This window comes from Opisthocomus hoazin, chromosome 19 (genome assembly GCF_030867145.1).
Source record: "Opisthocomus hoazin isolate bOpiHoa1 chromosome 19, bOpiHoa1.hap1, whole genome shotgun sequence".
In the NCBI taxonomy this organism is placed as follows: domain Eukaryota; kingdom Metazoa; phylum Chordata; class Aves; order Opisthocomiformes; family Opisthocomidae; genus Opisthocomus; species Opisthocomus hoazin.
In genome coordinates, this window is record NC_134432.1 from 8,138,675 (window position 1) to 8,160,203 (window position 21,529).

The 21,529-nt window shown below is 45.5% G+C and overlaps 1 protein-coding gene across 13 annotated transcripts in view; it reads left to right on the forward strand.

Moving 5' to 3' along the window:
* CACNA1B (calcium voltage-gated channel subunit alpha1 B) overlaps nucleotides 1-21,529 on the forward strand; it is a 311,364-nt gene that overhangs the window by 238,112 nt on the left and 51,723 nt on the right. For all 13 annotated transcript variants that reach the window (XM_075439769.1, XM_075439758.1, XM_075439760.1 and 10 more), the window contains 7 exons: nucleotides 4,878-4,974; nucleotides 6,925-7,085; nucleotides 8,249-8,386; nucleotides 9,288-9,489; nucleotides 11,040-11,204; nucleotides 12,053-12,163; nucleotides 12,321-12,404. In XM_075439769.1, coding sequence (XP_075295884.1) covers nucleotides 4,878-4,974; nucleotides 6,925-7,085; nucleotides 8,249-8,386; nucleotides 9,288-9,489; nucleotides 11,040-11,204; nucleotides 12,053-12,163; nucleotides 12,321-12,404 — 958 coding nt within the window. The remainder of the gene's footprint in view (nucleotides 1-4,877; nucleotides 4,975-6,924; nucleotides 7,086-8,248; nucleotides 8,387-9,287; nucleotides 9,490-11,039; nucleotides 11,205-12,052; nucleotides 12,164-12,320; nucleotides 12,405-21,529) is intronic.

Below are 21,529 nucleotides of genomic sequence, written 5' to 3' on the forward strand. Positions count from 1 at the left end.
GTCATTGACTCTGCTCTTTCTTTGTCTTCTTCTTGCTGGAATCTCTCTCTAGGAGTTTCATGGGGTAATATGTTATTCCTGTCTCTTGCTGCACTGTGATGCCTGTCAAACGTGTGCTCACACACTTTCCGCTGTGGAAGCAAACCATGTTACACCCATTGCATTGACTCCTTTGTCTCTTTATTGCTCATTAATCAGTGAAATGTATTGTCCTTAACAGTCCTCATTCATCCTAATTTTCTTTAAGCAGAGGACAGAAGCAGACTAGAAAGCCAAGTAGACCAGAGAGTCTTGACCAGTCAGAAACTATGCTAAGCAGATATGTTTGTACCAAAAAAATTTGAGGGGGTGCTTTAGTGGGTATGTAGTTATTGTGTGAGTTGCAATTCATGACAACCTTAATCACTAGGTTTAAAGAAACAGTTTTATTCTCATTCAGAGGATTGCTTGTTAAAACAGCAGCTCTGGAAGTTTCAGGCATAGTTTTGTGCAGTCTGGGCAACGTGACCCAGCCTGGATTCAGGCTGTCAGCCTCTGAGAGTGGAGAAAAGTCTTTGAGATGAAAACAGAGTGTGGAGAGGTTATCTAAAGGTTGGCAGGAGCAATTTGGAAAGAAGGAGGTAGCAAATGTTGCATTTGACCATCTGCAAGGAGGTGGCCGTTTTGTTGTCGGTGTGGTACAGAGCAGCTTTGCTTTGGGGATGCAGGAGGAGTCAGAGTTTCATTGTCACAGGGCGGGAGCTCGGGTGGGCTCCTCGCAGCAGATAACCCAGAGGTGCAATGAGAAGGACGGAAGGAAAGGTCTTTGTGCTCCAGGAAATGGGGTACTGGTTTCTTCCCTCTGTCTAGGAAACCAGATCATTGAGACCATGGAAGAGGGTGGCTTTGTGCTTGGGCAGAGTCTCGTGGCCTCGTTTGCTCCTTGGTGGAGGAATTCACTTTCTGCCTTGGGGATTTCAGGCAGTCGCAGCAGGGGGTGACTCCACCCTGCTCTGAATATTTGATGATGTGACTCTGAGGTCCATGTTACATGAAATCAGAGCTGCTGGCAGGAGCTGCACAAACAAGAAGCTTCCGTCTTAAAGAACTATTAATTTTTTAAAGGATCTTTTATTTATTAAAGGAAGAAAGGCCACACAAAGCTCTTTTAAAATATTTTTTATGTTTTAAATAAATGAGCAGCAAACTGCCCCAGAAATGAACACAACTGGCCTAATGCAACCAGAACTGACCTAATGCAATTGTTTTTTTGTTTTTTTTTCTTGCAGAGTTCTTTATTTTTTAAGTCACTGGGCCTCTGTTTGCTGTCTGTCTTTATCCTGCTTGCTCTTCTGTAGCTCTTCTGAATTTTGGAGCTGTTATCCTGCAGTCACCTAAGATCTTGTCCTTCCATAGCATTCTCTTTTTGTTGTGAGAAATATTCTGGTCAAATGTGTGCTTGCATATACCTTTTGACTGAATCCTAATTCCATCTGGACCTTTTATTTCGTGGGACATCTGGCTTTGTACTAGGGTGGTGTAAAAAACAATATTGGCAGAGGGCGCTCTGAAAAATACCAAAACCTATTCTTAAGGTTTTATTTGACAGGCTGAAATAGTTGCAGAAGATCCATTCAATTAAAATGCAATTTGCAACACTCTAGTTCAGAATACCAGTCTGTTGAAAAAGATTTCTGCTATAGCAGAAGCCTTACTGTGACAAGAAACAAGTATGATTTTTCAGAATTTTTCTATTGGATTTAGATCATAAATCCTGTTAACATTTAATCGGCTCACACTCTTTATTTGCTTAGGGGCCTGAAAGGGGGAAAAAAAAATATCCACCCTTCTTAGCGTCCTTCATTCAGGCAGAAGGAATTTTTTATGACTGGAGCTGTCTGCCCTTCACCTCCAAGCTCTCAGTGCAGTCATCCACACACCTGCCCGTGCCAGGGAAAAACAGCTTCTTCTCTCATAGACCCAGGAGGAAGGATTTGCTCTGCCCCACCTATTCACTACTCCCCAGTAGGTCTGTTTAACCTTCTTAGAAATATAAAATCCACAGAGGTTATTGCTTCAAGGTTGGACCCAGCCCTATGAGACCTGAACTAGCTCCTTCAGAGCCAACAAGTGCCTCTGTTCTTTCCTTGGACTTCCCTTCCAGGAGGCCTTATCATTACAGTTGTTATTTAGCGCAAATGCACGACTGCGTAATGAAAAGGTGTTTAGGTCAGCGGTAATCAGGAGCACTGGAAGGCACTGTGCAGAAATATTCTGTCGTTCTGCTTGAACCCAGGTGAGGAGTGTTGAGGTTCAGTAGTTCAGTTGCTACCTGCCGGTGGCTGTGCTGCTAAGCTGGGCTGCATGTGTGTTAACCTTCAAACCAGAAATGTGGCCGTAAATGATTGAGAACTGAGTATACTTCTGGGCCAAGGTGTCCATACCTCCTATGTCCCCCCCTTTTTTTTCCCTTCCTGTCCCACCCACGAGCCCCTTAACCATCTCACCTTCACTATTCTCTCTCCTCTCACCTCTGCTTTCCTCAGCTCCTACCTCTCATCCCCTTCTGCCCTGCTTTCCTCATCCAGTTAAACTCCAAATGGCTGGGCAATATGGAGGAACCTGATTGATATTCTCGGCTTTCCAAAAGGGAGAGGGTGGAGGGAGCTGTAGGTGCAGCCAAGGTGATGGGCATGTACTGGGTGTCCGTCAGCCATGGGGACAGGCTGGCTGGACAAGCTGGGTGGTATCTCCTTCCCAGTAACCCATTTCCCCTTCTACTTCCCTCCTGCCACTGACTGTCTTCCTCTAGAGGCTGAACAAATTGTTTTGCAGCCAGGGCATTGCTAAGGATCAGACCAAGCTGCCTGGGGAGTAGGTGAGCTCCGGTTTGGCTGGCTCAGGTGGAGGCTGTGGTGGCAGGGAGATGGCGGCAGTGGCCGTGGCAGGGATCGGTGCTTGCTGGGAGCTGGTGATTTGAAAGTAAGGACACAAAGCCAAACAGGGGCTAGATCTTCAGTAATGCTAAAACCTAAAAAGAAAACCAGTAAAAGCTGTGTGGGCATTGTCTGCTTCATCTGGATCAAAGTGTCTCTAGTGTGAATTGAAAATTTTTTCTTTTAAATATATAATAGTTATTCTGTGCCATTAAATCAGTCATATAACTCCATGAGTATTAGCTCAATCACCTGGATTTGCAGCCATGCCAGCTGTCAGGTTCCATCTGTGACTGATTAAAATGGCCCTAAAGCAGCGCTGAAAGGCTCGATATGGAGAGGATGGGTAAATCCCCATCCTGGTCCACCTCTTCTCAATTTCTATTAAATCGGGTGCAAAGGCAGCTTGTGCTCTATGTATAGCTCATTGGGATACAATCCACGGACCTCTAAAAATTCACGACATCTCACTGCTTATATCATTTCAGGACAACCACAGAGACTGTTAATTGCAGAAAGAAAATGGAGGATAAGACAGGAATGTGTGTTTCTAGATTGCAGATTCCAGTCTGGTGTTAGTATTGAGTAGTACAGTATTAGTATGGAGTTATTAGTCTCTTAGAAGTGGACAGATTGCAAAAAGACACGTTCCAGGGCTGAGCAAGGTGGGCAGCCACGAACACGTGTGGTGCCCTTCCCTTGTGGTGCTTCTCCTTTAGCGTAGCGCATAGCGTTGGCTGATAGCAGGGCGGGGGGAAGCTTTGCAGTCCACTACCTGCACGTACCTCTCATGGGTCTCTCGGGTTGCTTGTGTTTCTATTGCTTTCTGTGTTGTTGGAGAAGAGAACTGTTTAGCAAGCTGGAATAGTGCAGAATAGGTAGATCAGCATCTGCTCAGCGTGTTATTCATTCACACCTGTGTTACTTCAGTACAGTCTCAGACCTAAGCCTACAGTCATGAATAAAACTGTTAAAGATGTTCATCCCATTTTTCACTTCATACGAAATGAAGGAGAATGTCATTGTTTTGCTGTTGGGTTGGAAGAAGATGTGACTGTGTCGGGGGGGGGGGGCTAATTATTTTTTATTGATTTTGGAAGTGCACGAGGAAAGGAACTCTGTCCTTCCCCTAAAAGCCTCTTCATGGTAACAAGAGGAAGGTCTCAACTCTTGCACACAGTTTTAACAAAAACTGAAACCTGCATGCATAACTGGGAAACTGCCCTAGCACTGTTCCGGTCATGTAATATGCCATCATATTACATGTTCCCGCATGGATTTGGTAGCATGTCTTCCAAGAGAGACCCAAGGATGAGGCTACACGCATGGAGAGCAGGAGAGTGGCTCTAGTCCCCAGGAGAGCTCTGTCCCTCACTGCGAAGGCTCCGGTTGCCTCTGGTCATTGCCTGCTTGTCTAGGGACAGTGTCCCTGCCACAGAAGTGCAAGAAGCGCATGGAGAAACATCCTCCTGTCTCACTCAGGTGCCTGGGAGGAAGGAAAGACAAGTGTGATTTTCTCACTTCTCCTGCCTGGGGCTGGAATGGATGTGTTGAGCCTTTTCTCCTGGTGGCTGCAGCCCCAGTGTTGACCATGGCCTGGGTGGGGAGTTGGGGCAGGAAGGTCACCAGTTCATGGGCGATGCTCAGCGAGTAGCTGGGAAGTGAGCAAAGGCTGAAGAGCACAAGTGGCTGAACGCTGCAAGGACCATGTCCTGCCCACAGCCTTCCTCCTGCACAGTGATTAACACTTCCCAGGTGGGCATTCATCTGCAGTCCTCACTAGTGCTGTCTGCATCCGTGGTGAGGATGGCATCCAAAACCCGTAAAAAAAACCCAAACCCACAAAAAACCTCCACCAAAAACCACAACCAAAAATCCACTGGGTATCTAGAGATCTTCTGGTTAGAGATCTGAGGATCAAACTGTTTCCTCTGTTGTTCTTGTGCCGTTTATCCCTTACAGAGGAACCAAAGGCAAGGACATCAACACAATCAAGTCACTGCGAGTTCTGCGGGTCCTAAGGCCACTGAAGACCATTAAACGGCTGCCAAAACTAAAGGTTAGAGAATAACCACAAATCTTTCCTTCTCTGGAGGTTTGTAGCCAATCTGATTGGAAGCTGATGGACTGAACTTGATCCAAGTTATTTGTGTTCCTTTTATTTTGTTGCAATTAATCCCTTTGCCAGGTTTATAAAAATAGCTGTGCAGATGTTTAGCAAATGTCAAACACTTGTTCCTTTTGCAAAAATTGTGTGCAGTATTATGAATTATTGTGAATCCACATTAAAATCAAACTTCTAAAAAAAGAAAAGAAAAAACCACAAATAAGTTACAGTTTGTGAGATGCTCTTGGAAATGATACAGGAGAAAATAGGTTTTGGAGTGCTTGACTTTCCCTAGAGAACTTAATATGAATATTTCAAGATTTTCTACAGTCTGTCTAAAGAGAAATGTCATTGCTGTGTGAGAGCTTTTAATCTGTTCATCTTTTCTATTAAAGAATGTATAGTGCAGGATTTTATAGCAGTACCCTTTCATCTCTAGAATACGCAGTTACGAAGTAAAATAAATGTAATTGCCTGTGGTTACTTATTCAACACCATTTCAAGAACTCTTTGAGACACAGCCAACCCCTGGAAGCAGAGAATGGAAGGAGTTAGAAAATCTAATAATTTCTGAGTTTTGGGATCTTTTGAATACATGTCGCAGAATGCCTTCATGTGTCGTCACTGCTTGCAGGCTCTTTTCTGTGAGAGATGGGGAAAAAGCGATGGGTGCTTTTGCAGCGGTAGAACTATGTCTGACAATTCCTGCTTCCACATAGTGGAGTGTAAATATCAGCGTTAGCCATTACACAGATTTGCTTTTTTCCTTACCCATAATTCATGTTTAAATGTATTTTTGTTCATACTAAGTTTACCTCAAAAGATAAGGATGAGTAATGTTGAACAATGTAGAAAATGGTCTTGATTAGTTTGGGAATTGGAAATGCCCATCTCTTGGATCATAAAACAGTCAACAGTAGCTCAGTCCTACAGCAGCACGCCTAACACTTGCTTTTTATTGAATGTCTTCCTTATTTTCAAGCCATTTCACAGAGTAATTTTACCACTTCTTTAGAAGTATTCAGAAATCTGTATGTAAAGCAGAAGTCATATTCATACGGTTTGTCTTCAGAATTATTTCAATTTTTTTTCCTGGATGGGGTCTCGTATGCAACAATAAGCAAGATTAATGGGGTGGTTAGAGATATTGCCAGTGTTTTAATTCAGGATTTCTGGGTTGCATCAGGAGTGTAATTTTGTGAATTATTCACTTCCATTCAGAGAAACAGGAACAGTATTGTGCAAACCCTGTCCTTGGGCAGTAAGAATGCTCAATTTCTATTAGTTTGACAAACTTCCCAGACTAAAATTAAACTGCAAATTACTTGTAACAGTGAATCAGTGACTAGTAACCAAATAATAAATGTATTTGAGAAGTTCTTTGTGGGGAGTTCAGAACTGACGTATGCTGACTAGATTAGTAACAATTTTGATAGACAGTTCATGAGAAAAATATTATTCGAAGCATTTGGTTGTTTTGTGTATGGTGTATTTTCTGTATTATTCAAACAGTTCAAATAACGGTCAACGAGTAGTGTATTTGAGTTTTTCCCTATCCACTGGGAAGAAATTAAGCACAAGTATGTTTTTTATTTCATAAAAGGCCATGGAAATATTTGCTTAGGACTAATATTTATCTCAATGAGCTGTGATTGTCTTTATAAATATTACTGGCAGCACCAGAAAAATCTGTGGCACTGCCGAACTCACTGAGAAAGCAGATGTAGGAAGCTGACGTTATTTCTCAAAGCTGGAGTATGACTCTTGGTCAAACACTTGGTGTGCAAGTCCATGAAACCATCCATGGGTTGTAGGTTGGGTAATTACTCCTAAGTGTAGTTAGAAGTTAGATGCACCATTTTTTTCTCTCGACCCCTTATCCTTGTTCTCCTCCGTCCCCAGGCTGTCTTCGACTGCGTAGTGAATTCCCTGAAGAACGTCCTCAATATCCTCATAGTTTACATGCTCTTCATGTTCATTTTTGCTGTCATTGCCGTGCAGCTCTTCAAAGGCAGATTCTTTTACTGCACTGATGAGTCGAAGGAGCTGGAGAAGGACTGCAGGTACGGCTGGGGGCCGGGGCTGGAGGGGGGAGCTGGAATTTCCGCTGGCAGTAGGAGCCCCCTTGACTGTCCCAAAGCTGCATCAGTTGGTATCTGCTGAGCTTGACGACTCCTCAAGAGTAAGAGCAATTCTTCAGCATAATTACCCTAGAGGTGCATTTTCATTTTTGTTGTTTCACTAGCTACATCATTCCTGGCTCTGACCTAGCAAATGCTTACTCAAATGCTTAATGATAGAGGGCAGCAGGCTCCTTTTCCCGGGGAGGGCTAGGTGCGATTTTAAGGTATGGGGTTTTTGAAGGGATGGTGTGACTCCTTTTTCTACCTGCTGCCTGGATTCTTAGGGCTCGTATGAATTAGAAAAACATGATGAATAAATAATCAAAGTGAATTGGTAGGAAGTTAAAGAGCTCCTAATAAGCTAGAAAACGGGTCAGTATTTGAATATCTCAACAGCCCTGTCATGCTTTGTCCTTTGCAGCAGACTATCAAGGTGTTTTACTCACCACAACCCACACAAGCGTCTTTCTCACTTGCCTTTTTTCTTGGCACCCAAACGGCAGCCTCTGTCCAGGGCTGCCCGCGTTCCCCCTCTCCTGATGCTTGGCAAGCACTGGGCACAACCCTGGTGGGACTGCATGCATGCAGCAGCCACGGAGGCTGTCACTGCAATTCTTCCTTGAAAAAAAAGCAGATATATTACAGAAAGAAATGTAAATTTATATAAAAATGTGGGTTGGAAGGGAACTCTCCAGATGCCAGGTCCCTCGGCCCCCCAAAGCGGGACCAAGTTAGAAGTTAAATCCAACTCTGAAGTAGGAGCCAAAGACTTTTCCCCATCCAGCAGCATGGTTTTCCATGGGGTCAAACAATTTGAGGGCTGGCATGCTGTGAATTGCCAGCTTTGCCTAATGGATGAATGAATGTCCTGATTACAATTTCTTTCATTTCTAGGCCTCAGGTCCAGTTCCTGTGGCTCAAAATGGCTCATAAAATGGCCTTTACTTCTGTTACAAACCTAGGGGCTCTCTCTTTATTTGTCTTTACTATATAGCACAGTTGGACTCTGCTACTGGAGCTTTTTGATGTTCCTCAGTGAGTCATACGAAATGGCTGATTTGGTGTCATTCTCTCTTTTGGTCTGAATATCTGTTTTTTCCTAGGGGTCAGTACCTCGATTATGAAAAAAATGAGGTGGAGGCACAGCCCAGGGAATGGAAAAAATACGAGTTCCACTACGACAACGTGCTCTGGGCGCTGCTCACGCTCTTCACCGTCTCCACGGGTGAAGGGTGGCCGACGTGAGTATGTGGGACTGGCAGGGTCAGGGATCGTGGAGGTAATGGCAGCTTTTGACAGGTTTGAGGGACACATAAATGGCAGGTGACCTGTGAAATAAGAATAGTCTTTTCTCAGCTAAGCTTTTACTTTCCCTTGTGTGATTATTGGGTGAATCAGCAGGCAGGGCTCTGCATTTTTCTTGACATTCCTCTGAGCTTGCACAGGGATCCTTTGGCAGTGTTCAGTACTTAATAGCTTGCTTGCTCTGTGTTTTTTGGACTTGCATGCCTTTCTCAGGAGTAAAATTCATAATGGGAATGTAAGAAAATGAGGGGAAAAAGTATTGTGACCTATGCTGAAAGTATGCTGGGTATGACAGTCCCAAAATTGTATTTACTGTTCAGTGTATGACTTTATTTTGGCACATTTTTTTGCTGGGACATGTGGAGTACAGTTCATGGTCGGGGTTTCTCCATGGCAGGCTTTCTCTGTCCTCCACAGTCCGCTATTTCATAAAGTAAAGAATAAACATACAGCATCAGTCTTCCTTCTCCAGTCCCTCACTGTGTTCCCCTACTCGGAGATCATCAACATCTTTCTTTTCCCACCCTTTCTTCATCCCCGTTGACCAGAGAAGAGAAGCCAGATCGAACTGTATCCCCTCCCCTTGGCCAGGGGGATAAGTGGATCTGTACATAGCAAATCTCCATGATTCTGCAGAATGGTGAAAACAGCGAGGGTTTCCTTTAAAATATCCTCAGGGAAAACTTCTTCCCAGCCATAGAGATGGGAGTGAGTTTGACCTGAGCGTATGTGGAAAACCGTCCTCGTGAGTGAAGGCCAGTAAATGACTATCAGGGTATCATTGGTGCTTCACACTGATTTCATTGACTTTTCTTCTCTCTTTGCGCTTGATTGCAGTGTGCTGAAGCACTCGGTGGATGCTACCTACGAGGAACAGGGTCCCAGCCCTGGCTACCGAATGGAAATGTCTATCTTTTACGTGGTGTATTTTGTTGTCTTCCCTTTTTTCTTTGTGAACATCTTTGTGGCGTTAATCATCATCACCTTCCAAGAGCAAGGAGATAAAGTGATGTCAGAGTGCAGCCTCGAGAAAAACGAGGTACCTGTGTCTTCTGAATCCGGAGTTAGAATCTGGGGGCTCAGAGAACCTCAATACTGGTGGAAGCCCATTCCTCGTCCCTCCCGCGCCGTGGGGGGCTTTAGAGCAGTTGTTACCTGAGGATGTGTGGTGTAGAGACCAAACCGATTACGGACTGTTTCAGCTTTTGCATAAAAACGAAACCAGAGAGAGCCCCCGCATGCTGCACGTCAGTAAGCAGTGTCACGCGTCCCCACGGACCACACCTCTGCTTCAAAGTGAAGATAGACTTGTGTGTTAGGTCAAGCATGTAGGTGTGAAAGGAGAAAAATCTTTGGCCTTTTAGAGGCCAGTCTTCAGAAATCAAACTGAGCTATAGTTGCTACAGCTCCCCAGAGGAGCTGAGACCGTGTCCTTCTGACAGCAGCCGAAAGTAGATGCCTTGGGAAGAGTATAAGACCAGGGCAAGCACTCTTTTCTTTAATACGCTAGTAAACACCATTATTTTGAGCTCGGGAACCTCCTGAGCTAGACATGATTTTTCTTTGGATAGTGGCATATGTGTGTGTGTATTCCATGAATGTATCCAGTTTCCTCCTGAACCCATGCAGATTTTTAACATCTGCAACATCCTTCGTCTGGGGTTGCACAGCCTCAATGGCCTGTTGTGCAAGGAACCATCTCTTTTCGAGTATTTTGAAACTGGAGCCTGATTTTTGATGAAAAGAGATGACTTTTTAATCAATTATTAATTAGTACATTGTTTGTCTATGTGAACAAAAAGTCCAAAATAAAGCAGAATATTTAGAGATGCTTTGCCCACATTGTTTTTCAACTGAGCAGATGGTATTTTTGCAGTAGTTCAAGACTTCGAATTCTTATCTAAATCTGAGATGAGAAAATTCTCCAGAATCAAAGCTTTTTGCTTTGATCGTAGATCAAATAGTAGATCTGATTGGTAGAAACCAATTTTTAATTTAGTTTTATACTCATAATAATGTGAAGAGGAATAGCCAGCTAAGGAGGTCTTTGTGAGTTCACCCAGAAATGTTTGTTGGATAATTTATGGGTTGAATTCAGTTCACATTTTATGAAATGTTATTAGCTGGACAGGTTTTGCCGTATGTGAGAACATACCTGGGTTTCACAATACTTTTTTTTTAAACACAGATAACGTCTTTACCAGCCCTCTGGTTTCTACAATTACATAGGAGGAGGAACAGGCAGAGTGCTTCCTGAAGTGAGCTTGTGGATTTAGAACACCCTTCCCTAAGTGGGAAGGAATCGGGACTTACTGGGAGCTGGGAAGGGATGGAAGGCTGTGTCTTAGGATTGCAGGGGGCCATGGGAGTGTTGTGCGATTTAGTATTTCAGTGAGTGCCCAAAAGTGATTATAACTTCAGGATCCTGTGCTGATGTTTATAGTAGTCAGTACTCTCATAACGTGTGAGAAACACTGAGAAATACCATCCTCCACTAAATGCTCCGCTCCCTCTCCCAGCAACATCCCGAATGATAGAGACTGCCAGCCTTTTTTTTGGTATTCTTTTCATCCCGTTTTTGTTTTGTAGAGGGCCTGCATAGACTTCGCCATAAGTGCCAAGCCACTGACCCGCTACATGCCTCAGAACAAGCAATCTTTTCAGTACAAGATGTGGAAATTTGTGGTGTCCCCTCCCTTTGAGTATTTTATCATGGTCATGATTGCACTCAATACCATTGTCCTAATGATGAAGGTTAGTGGGCTGTTACTGAATCTTTGCAATCTCTGTCTAGCGAATACGGTGTTTGCTGGAGAGGCTTTGTACTCTTGAGGAGACCTGGGGGGGCTCAGCAGGGTCTGCCACCACTTCTTATCTGCCTGATGTTGTTTTTAGAGGTCTTGTGGGATTCCTTTGGTCCCAAAAGGGAGGTGGTTTAGGTTTGATGAGACACTGCGAACAGCATTCGCCTGCACAGCACTGGTTTGGCTCGTAGCCCCTTCAGCATAGGGCCAGTGGGATGGGAACTGGGCTCTGCAGGTTTGGAGCTCCCGGCTCAACCCGGGCTTTCTGCTGCAGAGCAGGGTCACTTCTGGGGGATGCTCGAAACCCAGCTGCCTCAGGGAAATTACTCAAATTTGCAGCAGTGTCAATCTTCTGGGACATGATCCACCATGCCTAGGAGGAAGAGATGCAGGTGGCTGGGTATTATGGATGATCTCCCCTCCTAACCCTTGCCTAGAGTATCTTCACAGTCAAGGGGTCACCATCTTCTTAGAGTCTGCTGGAATGAAACACAGTTCTGCACTTGTCCTCGGGTTCTGAAAATGCCCTTCCTCCCTCCTGCTCTGTGTTGTGCTTACAGGGAGATGTGCACCAGTAACCGTGTCCCAGTCCGGGGGTTATTCCCAGCTGCTCCATTAGAATAGCATGTAGGCAACGGTGTGCTTCTGGCACAGCATGAATCACCACGTTGCAACCCCAAGTCTTGCTTAAAGTGAGAACTAAGATGGGCAGGAGTCTTGCAGTCAGGCACATCAGCTGGGAAGGTTTTCTACTGTAAGCGATCCTCCAGTAACAACCTTTCTTCCATCCTGGTTTAGTTCTATGATGCTCCAGAAGCATATGAAGAAATGTTGAAATGCCTGAATATTGTGTTTACATCCATGTTTTCAATGGAATGTGTGCTGAAGATCATTGCCTTTGGTGTGCTGGTATGTGCCTTCCTCGTTTACTTTCAACTGTTTCCTCTCTACATGAAATGCTTGTATTTCATGACGTGCATTTAAAAACAAACAAACAAAGCCTGTGTTGCAAAAAAAAAAAATAACACCTGGATCCCTCTATCCTCCTTGTGTTTTCATTTGGCAGAACTATTTCCGAGATGCCTGGAATGTCTTTGATTTTGTAACAGTGTTGGGAAGTATTACTGATATTTTAGTAACAGAGATTGCGGTAAGTACAGTTTGCTCAATTTGTTTCATTTTACTAACAAAGCTGTACCCTGTCAGGACATTGCACCTTCTCCCCACCAGCCGTATTCCCTGGGACTCATCGCGTGATGATGTCCTCGGGTGACCTGGCAGCCTGTTCCCATTAGCTCTGCTCTTTCCACGGAGATGAGCACGGCTGTCTGTCCCAAAGACTGCCAAGCGAAAAGCTGTGATGAGAACGACAGTGCTAGTGACTCTGCCAGGAAACAGTCTCTCGTTCAGCAAACGACTCTAACCCCGAGCTGGTTTTGCCTATTAATGGAAAAATCCTGTTGAATTTAATAGAGGGGAAAAGATCAAAAGGGTTCTGTTAGACTGCTGGTTTACAGAGTGAGGTACTTTGCAGGGCACACACCCCCATGTCTGCGCCTTGGGGCTGCTTCCCAGGCTCGGTCACGGGGCAGAGTGAAGGCGACAAGAGGAGTGAGAAAGGGAGAGGTGACGGGAATGTAGAGACAGCCAGAAACTCATCAGCCTGCACAGCCTGCACTGGGGGAACACGGTGCATTTCTGTTCTGTGCACAACAGCATTGCAAGGCAATCATTAAAACAAGCAAGCAAGCAACTTTACAATGACTGTTCTCTCCCTGCTAACGAGTCCCATAGATTACAAGAAGTGTAAAAACCTGCCATTAAATTCTAGAGGATTTTTCCATAAGGTCAGCAAGTGTCTGACTTGACAGCCTGATATTATCCAATTTATAAATTGCTCCTCTCCTCTCCCAGTGCATGCTTTAGCTGATGGTACTGTATCTGTATGTGACAAATTTGAACTTTGCCGTAATTTTTTTTCTCAGTCCCTGGGATTTGCTTATATATCTGTTTTGTGTGTGCTAAGAACTATGCTCCCCAGACTTCTTTACAGGACATTCAGCTGGTAGTGAAGACCATATTACTGTTTCTAACAAAATACTTTATTACCTAACCTCCTTGGTACAAAAAAGCACACAAACCCTCAAAGTTTTACTCCCCACACGAATGGTGTTCATTTAACAGCTGGTGAATTCTGTCACGTAGACTTTGGATTACCTTTGTTTTCAATGCATGGTTTACAGCCAGGGTAAAGCTACTCAGATCAAACGCAAGGTCTGACTACCACTGCTCTGAGTGCTGAGGAGATTTATTGCACCGTAGGCAGGTACTGGATGCTTGCTGCCGCTCCCTCTGTAATGGGACACGCTTTCTTGCCAGACTCGGGTGCCCAGGCTTTTGCCTTCGTTTGAAAATTCATTGAGACATTTGCAAGTCAGTCACAAACAGAGACTGATGCTTCTCTTCCACTGCTCCTTCAGCCTCTTTTACTGGGAGGAAGCAGCACAGCCGACTCACACGTGGTAAGGGAGCCTGTGGTCTCTCTGAGATTCAACACCAAGCCCACATGCTTCTTATTAAAATCCTTCTTTGCAGAGCTATTTAGCAGGCAGAAAGCAACCATCAGTGTTGCCCATTCCCTACTTGGCAGGCAGCGGTCCCTGCTCCGTTAGCAGGCCATTGCCTCTCCCTCCAGCACCCACGGGGCTGATCCAGCCTTAGAGAGGGTGTCTGGCACCTGGGGAATTGGCTGCGGACTGGTCAGGTTGGGCTGTGGTACGTGAATTTAAGACAAAGCCACTGCATGTCTGGGGCTGTATATGCACGTCCCCAACTTTTTGGAAGCAGCAGCTGTCCCTTGGCACTGCTGGCCAGCTGCTAGGGGCAGGAGAGTTAGTGTGTAGGCGGAGGTTCCCCATCCCTCTCGTGGTCTCTGGGCTGGAGAGTAAATGTGTTCTCAAACAGCCTCATGTGAGTCAGGAGGAGCAACCCTGAGGGTGCCAGGAGTGACGGCATCACCCTCCCACTCTGCAGTGATTTATCTGGTTTCCAGCATCAAAAATAGCAGCAGGTTTTGAAGAGTAGTATGAATTACCTCTAAGAACAGTCAGTAAACTGCAAAAGGTTAAACTCCCAAGCACCTATATGCCTTTCCCTTATCTTCCCGGGTGGTAATGGAGAGGCTTTTCGTTTATGAGTAGCTAGATCCATGAAGTCAAACCTCAGAGAGGTAGTAATGTAGAGGTACTAATGTAGTTCAACAGCTTCCCCTGGCACTGTGTCCAATACAAAGCTGCTCACAAACCTGTCTTTAATATTAAAGGTGTACATCCCCCAGTAGCGCTCCAGTGCCTCACCTCTTGGTCCTCTGTCTCAGCCCATCGATGTATTTGAGCTCTGCTCTCGCTGAATCTTCCCCTTCTGCAGCAATTCTGTATAGCTGTCCTGTCCCTTTTCCATGTGCTTTCCCCTGCTGATGGAGTGCTCAGAGGTGTCCCCCCCACCTTCTTCCTAGACTTGTTTTCCAAAACTTCTTTCATACACCTCCTCTCTGATCTCTCTCCAGCTCGGCCCCGTTGACAGCAGCACGCTCATCTGCACTGTGCGGCTCTTGTAGCCGCTGGTGCGATGCTTCGTTAAGCTGCACGCGCCCACCACAGCCTCAGATAGGGGCGATGGCCTGAGGGTTCAAAGGCATCATGCACAGCTTGCTGAAGAGGTGTTAGGAGCTTAGTTTGCTTACAGGGAATGTTGATGCACAAGACATAGGATCACTGTTTATTTACAGGAGTGGGAGTTTGCAGTGGTACTGCATTTGTAACAGAATTGTTAATGGCAGATTTAAGGATGTCTTTCACGAAGCAGTTCATTCTGCTTCATCCAGAGGCACGTGGTGGGGGTAGTCTTGTACCAGGATCTCCACTGCCACTGCAAGCCACCTTCTCCTTCCAGTCCTGAGCACAGTCTGGGGCATGCAGGGTGGAAAACAAGCAGAAGGATTCAGCGCTCTGCATTTTGTTGGCTCCATGACAGGTTGCAGGACGTGTTATTCTGACGCACAGTGCATCAGGGGAAACCCAAGGGGTCCCGAACCTGCCTGGGAAACACCAGGACTCTCTTTGCTGCCTTGGGAAGTGGCATGATGCATGTGTATCCTGGAAGAGTTACACTTTAAACCATCTTTGTAATATACAACCTGCAGTTTTGTTAAAATGGGGTTGCACCTAAGGCACTTAAATACTTCTGGTATTTAGAACTAATCAAAAATATAGAAAGGGGCTCAAAAACCTGATGCAGTGATAGTGGCATGCTGTTTGCAGACAGCAGGGACCAAAGCGAGGATCAGCGGGTGCCTCATCCACAGAGCGTGGATCAGGCGTATGGCCTGGAGTCTTTAATCCCGCTGCCTCTGCCCAACCGCTATTTGCCCTTTACACAACCAGGTAGGGGAGAGCAGTAGCTGAGGCTCAGGGTGAGCGTCCACTCTGCACGGAACGCCAAAGCTAGTGCTGAACCCCACTTCTGCGTTCTGGCTCAGTGCATGACCGGAGGTGCCGCAGCTCTCTCACCGTGTTACAAAGCTGAGAATAACCAAAGAGGAGAGAAAGTTTTTACTCGTCCTGTCTGAGAGCTGTGTCCGCAACAGAGGATGCTCTCTTCTCCATTTGCCTTCCTCAGCTCCAGGCTCTCCTCGGCTGATGGACAGGCACAGGGATAGTAGGGTGGCAGCCCCCATTAGCCATGCCCTGTGTGCTCAGCCCTGCTGTTACCAGTTCACACAGGAGAGTTTCTCTGGCTGAGAAGCCCAGGGGACAGCCGCAACACGAGCTCGACTGCCAGTCTGCATCGGTCCCTGTGGCAGCCACCCGTGAAGCCCTCCAGCTCCCTGCTGGAGAGGGGATGCTTTTTGGGTGTGACTTGGAGATCAGGCTCGCAATTAGTTGCAGGAGCACCGCTTTTCTCCATGGCTATGTTTTCCAGCTAGAAGTGTTCTCCAAGGTAAATAAACCTGCTCACCTGGGCGGTCTCATCTCGAGAGACTAGGCTTCCACCAGCCGTGCTGCATCGGTCATTTTAACCCACAGAAAAGTAAAGACAAAAGGAAAAGAAATGTGTTGACTAAATTGCTTTATTTTAATTTTGTACTCATGTCATGTAATTTACTTTGTGAATGCAGTGGAATATATATATATTTTTTTATTTCCTTAGGCAAAACCACATATGTCAGTTTTTTACCCTCACGGTAATGCAATTGAAATCGCACAATAGGTGGCTTTAAGGAGCAGGTGTCCTTGGGGACACGGCCAGCCTCGGCAGGCCGAGTGGGTGTATGGCAAACTGACATCTATTTCTATGCCTGGAAATATAAAAAAAAATCCTGAGAAGTGTTTGTGGATTGTCTCCCAATTTGCATTACAAAATGAAATGCAAATAACTACTGCACTGTCTGTGTTACCTTTAGGATCTCAGAATATGTTTTGGTTTGAAGCATTTTTTATTTATATAATTATCATAAAATAACACCCCCAAAAGCCCAACAGTTTTTTTCCAGTGAAATTTTCAGAGTTTCCTTTTTTGCTTGTCCTGATTACTCATTTTCTCTTTTGTTTCCTGTTTTGTTCTTTATTTTCCTTATCTACCTGCTGAATCACGCCATCCAATCAACATACAATGCGAAAACCATGTCTCCGTCTGTATGTTGTGCACCTGCTGCTCAAAAAAAATAAATTTGTAAATAATCTTGCAAATATCCATCCATGAAAACATCACATATAGGACACGGTTGGTTTCATTGAATTTAAACAATTCTTTAAATTCTCTGCTTTTATTTTCTCTCGTTTTTCTTTAATTCGTTTTGATGAGATTTCCGATTGCACTGGTGAAAAAGCCTCACTGCAGCGTGCCTCAAAACTGGCTTCTGTTCTGCATCTTCTTCCCCTTGGCTAATTGGTGACGTGAGGCCAATGCAGTTACCAATAGCCTGCTCTCCGCTGTTTGCTGTACCTGACAAGGATAAAGGGGAGACTGACACTTGCTTTATTTTGGTGGAAAATTGGATGGGAATAGGAGGGAAGGCTCCTTCTGGATGGCCTGCAGTAGAGAAGGTTGGCTGGCTGGGAAGCCCTTCGTTTTCTAAGTGGTGGCACCAAATTCAGTTCTTGGCAATCGATTTTGTTCTCTTTTACAATGAGACGTGTGGAGCTTTCTGCAAAGGGAAGCAGCGCATTGAAGAGGACTGCCTTAGGGGCATTTTGAGCCCGTGGTTTATGCTGTATTGTAAGGCAAAAAAAAAATATTGAAGTGATTACAGACTTGCTTCTCTCAAATTGAAAAAGAAGTCATAGGAAAGAGGGATTTTTATTAAACTTTGAAAACTCTTTGTGATACCAGTAGGTAGAAGCACTTTGCCACCACAGCGGACACAAAGTCCCTGGATGCAAAAGCAAACATCTCAAGTAAAATGCATAAGCCGTGTTATGAACAGGGCTGAGAAGTACTGGGATTCAGATCCCATTGGGAATTTAGCGCCTGATTCCAAAGATGCCTTTGGAAATACTGGCCTCTGTCTTTGAAAACCATAAATAAAGCAAAAGAGGATAAATAAAGAAAAATACCATCTAAAATATATGTATGTTCTTCCATTCTTAATTTATCTTGGCTATGGTTAATAACATAAATCAGGCCATAAGCTTGTCAAAAATACTTGCTTGGCCACCGGACAACAGCTCTTGGATCTGTGTTAACATCTGGACTTTCTGTTGCACAGTTGCTGTTAAGAAACAAATCAGAGTGAATCTTCATGACAGACTGCAGCTGAGCTCCATGCACGCTTCGTGGAGGGTCGCAGGAGGAAATTTGCTGCTAGGAAGCAGCACAGAAAATGACAGTGTGTCAGTTTAAAGTTTTCCTGGTGCAGTCGGAGAAGGGAATCCTCTGCGTGTGCTGCCGTAGCTGGAAGCGTTACGGATGTGTGGGAGCTTGAGGATGTCTTTGGAGACTTCACCTTCTGCACCCCTGGCCCAGGCAACACAGATGAGTGCCCTGGCATCAGCTGTGCACGTGAAAATATAGCAGAAAAAATCATCTTATCTCCGCTTGGCCAAATTTTGGCCTTGTTGCAGTCCATGTTGCAGGTTAAAGATTTCAATGCTTGTGTTGCAGTCTCTATGGTTCTGTGTGCAGGTCCAGGCTTCTTCCATCACTCGGTGTCCAGAGTGTCCGAGTAAGATCTTTGGAGCACCAAGTCATCCTCCGGAGCTGCCTTCTTCCTTCCACTCCTGCTGTTGGGAGCCTGCAGTGACTACAGTAGAAGCACCCAAATTGAAAGGTAGTAAGGAACGAGGAGAGATCTGGGCATCACACACGAAATCATTTTTCCAGTGTTCTTGACTCAGGACAAAAGGACACGATATGATATGCCTGCAATGGCAGAGTCCCCAGGACATGGACAAGTGTGGCAAAAATCTTCAGTTTTCCCTAAGCTTCGGAGGAAGCCAAGACGCTATGTGAGATTCAGCAACTCTTCTGCAGTACTGGCAATGCCATGGACATTTAATGGGAGCACAACCATTTCCTCAACAGTAGTAGTTTAGCAGAATGGGTTAATTGTTGTTGATGCCAGATGAAGAGAACTGCCAAAGCTTCCTGAGTGATTCTATTCTTGGCTTGGTTGGATTCCTCTTTCCACAGGTCTTGGCAACTTTGGGCGAGCCCTTTGATTTGAGGACAGAAATCTGAAGTTTCAGGTCTGGGGAGTCGCTGTGTTCTGCTGCTGGGCTGCAGGAATAAGCAGGGATGAGCAGCTTAACTTCTGCCAAATTTCTTGATTTGTGGCAGCATAATGTAACCTCTTTCACTAAATTCTGCAGAACACGTCCAGCCATGGCATAAAAACCTCAAATTCTCACTACAGGTTTAAAAATCCAAAACCAGTAAATCCACTGGTGTACAGAACAGAGCTCATTCTGCATCCCTGTGGACAGTGGGCACAGCTCCTGTGTTCAGGAGGAAACCACTCTGCTGCTGAAGACACTGGAGAAACAGATCTGGGCAATGGCTGTGCGCCCTATTCTTTATGGCTTTTTTACTCCTTGCTCTGGAAAACACCCTAAGAATGGGTAAAGAGTGGGCTGCCCATGGTGGGATAGCAATCAAGCTGTGGGACAAGCAATCTTTATCCATGATACCTGTTCTTTCTCCTGCTTTGCAGTTTGCTCCAGGGATGCGTTGCACGGCTGACCTTTGGTCACGCTCCTGCCATGGGAAGCAGTGACTGTGCCCAGACTCCCCGGGGCCTGGCAGTGGCTGGGTGCCGTCCGTGCAGAGCCCCTTCTCTTAGGAAAATAATGACAGGCCGGGGGGAAATGTTTTTCAAATGTGATTTGCGAGTCCTCAAGTGGATCATAAAATCACAAAGCTATAGTGCATCTTGTGAGCACCGGTCAGCCTTTAGCATCTGTGCAACAGAAAAGCGAACAAAAACATGGAAAGAAAGACCTTGCTAACCCAGAAGATGTTTGTGTGCGTGTTGTGTTACAGAGGTGGCTAAGTGGGACGAGAGTTGATGCAAAACACTGTTATCCACAAGAAATATTGCAATGTGGAGTTTCCCCTTTAACTGCATGCCATTCTAATACCTGCCTGGACAGTCGAGTTGTCGAAGGACAGGTTTTCTACGTGGTGTGCTGGGGGTTACACAGGCGGAGCCCTTCCATCCGTCACGAGCGTGTGTAACTTTGCCTCCCTACGAACAGCGCAGAGAACGGTCCTTCGAACGGTCTGCCAGTGTTGGTGACGGTGGATTTTCCTGGGTTGCGAGTGATTCCCCGCAGAACTGAGGCTTTTACTGCTCTTTAGGAAGCAGCAATGCATAAGTCAAACAAGGAGGGTTTGGAGTTGGGGAAGAACAATACAAGGTTATGGGCTGTTTGTTCCTCCAGCTCCCAGGGATTTGGGGGTGTTATAGACATAGCTGCACAGTTTGAGCCCCTGGTTTCATACCACAAGTACACAAACAATCCGGTATGAAGCCTTGCGTAGCAGAGGGATGTCTTGTGCTGAGTGTGACCTTGCAGTCAGCTTAGACCAAAGCAGATGCTCAGCATCGCGTCCGCTGTGATTATGAGATTAGGGCAAAGCCTGAGCAAAGCAGTGTTCTTGCTGTTAAACGGCAGTAACGGGCGAAGAGGGGGGCGAGGCAGGTTCTTGCACAGAGAGATGGATCCTGCAGGCGCTGCCTGTGCACGTGCTCCTTGAAGGAGCGTTAGGCTTGTGCACAACACAGAGCTGGCTTGAGCATTGTTCTGGAGGTAATAACTTGTCAGACTTGCAGGCCTGGTGCTTGAGTACCATGAGTGTTATACGTAAGGTCTGATCCAGTTGCTGCTGGTGGGGGAACTTTCCCTGATTAAAATGGGCTCTGGGTTAAACCTTCGCCCGCTGCAGCCGCTCTGCGGAGATGTATCAGCCTGCACCGCAGCCGGAGCAGGGGGAGCAGGTAACAGATTGCCGACAGCACCCAGTTATCCAGCCACGGTCTGACTCTGTCCCCCGGGTCCTATCCAGCCCTGACCTGCTCAGGTGAGTTCGGCTGGTATTTTGTGAAGGGAACGTAACCAATGTGAAGAATTAAACAGAAGCTGATGCAAAGAGGCAAGCATTGAAGTTTAGTGCTTGTTTTACTGACCTTGAACAACCCAGGGGAATCCGTGCTTGTGTTTTGCCTGCCAGAGCTGCTTTCTGTTGCTGACTTGAATGAGCTCAGTGTTGTCTGCTCTTTCATTGAACATACCTGTGCTTTTCTCTTTTCTCTTTATTTGAGGATTGAGTCTGATATACGGTCTGTGCCTAACTCTGAGCTGCTTGCGTTTTTAACATGAGAGAAACCGAGTGCATGCCTGAGACTGATTTCTTGAACTCTTTGGTGGGATTGGTGGAATGCGATGCTAATGGCCCCAAAACTGAGCTGGCATTTAAATAAATGAATAGATCCAACAAGCCCCCCATATTCAGCGTAAGCGCTGTAGCCAAATGAGCAAGAAACGTGGGTCAGTTCAATATGACTGGATGCCTCCTGGAAGAACAATAATATAAGGGAAAGACTATTTTGCTCATCTTTACTAACAAGAGCTCCGTATGATTATATTTTCCACTCCACTTCTTAATAGTTCAAAGTGGGATGCTTTCTCTCTTTAGCTAACCCAGTCAAATAAGTGGCTGTGAACAGAGATTCACAAATAAGTGAATTGGAATCAGTACAGAAAGGGGTGATATTTT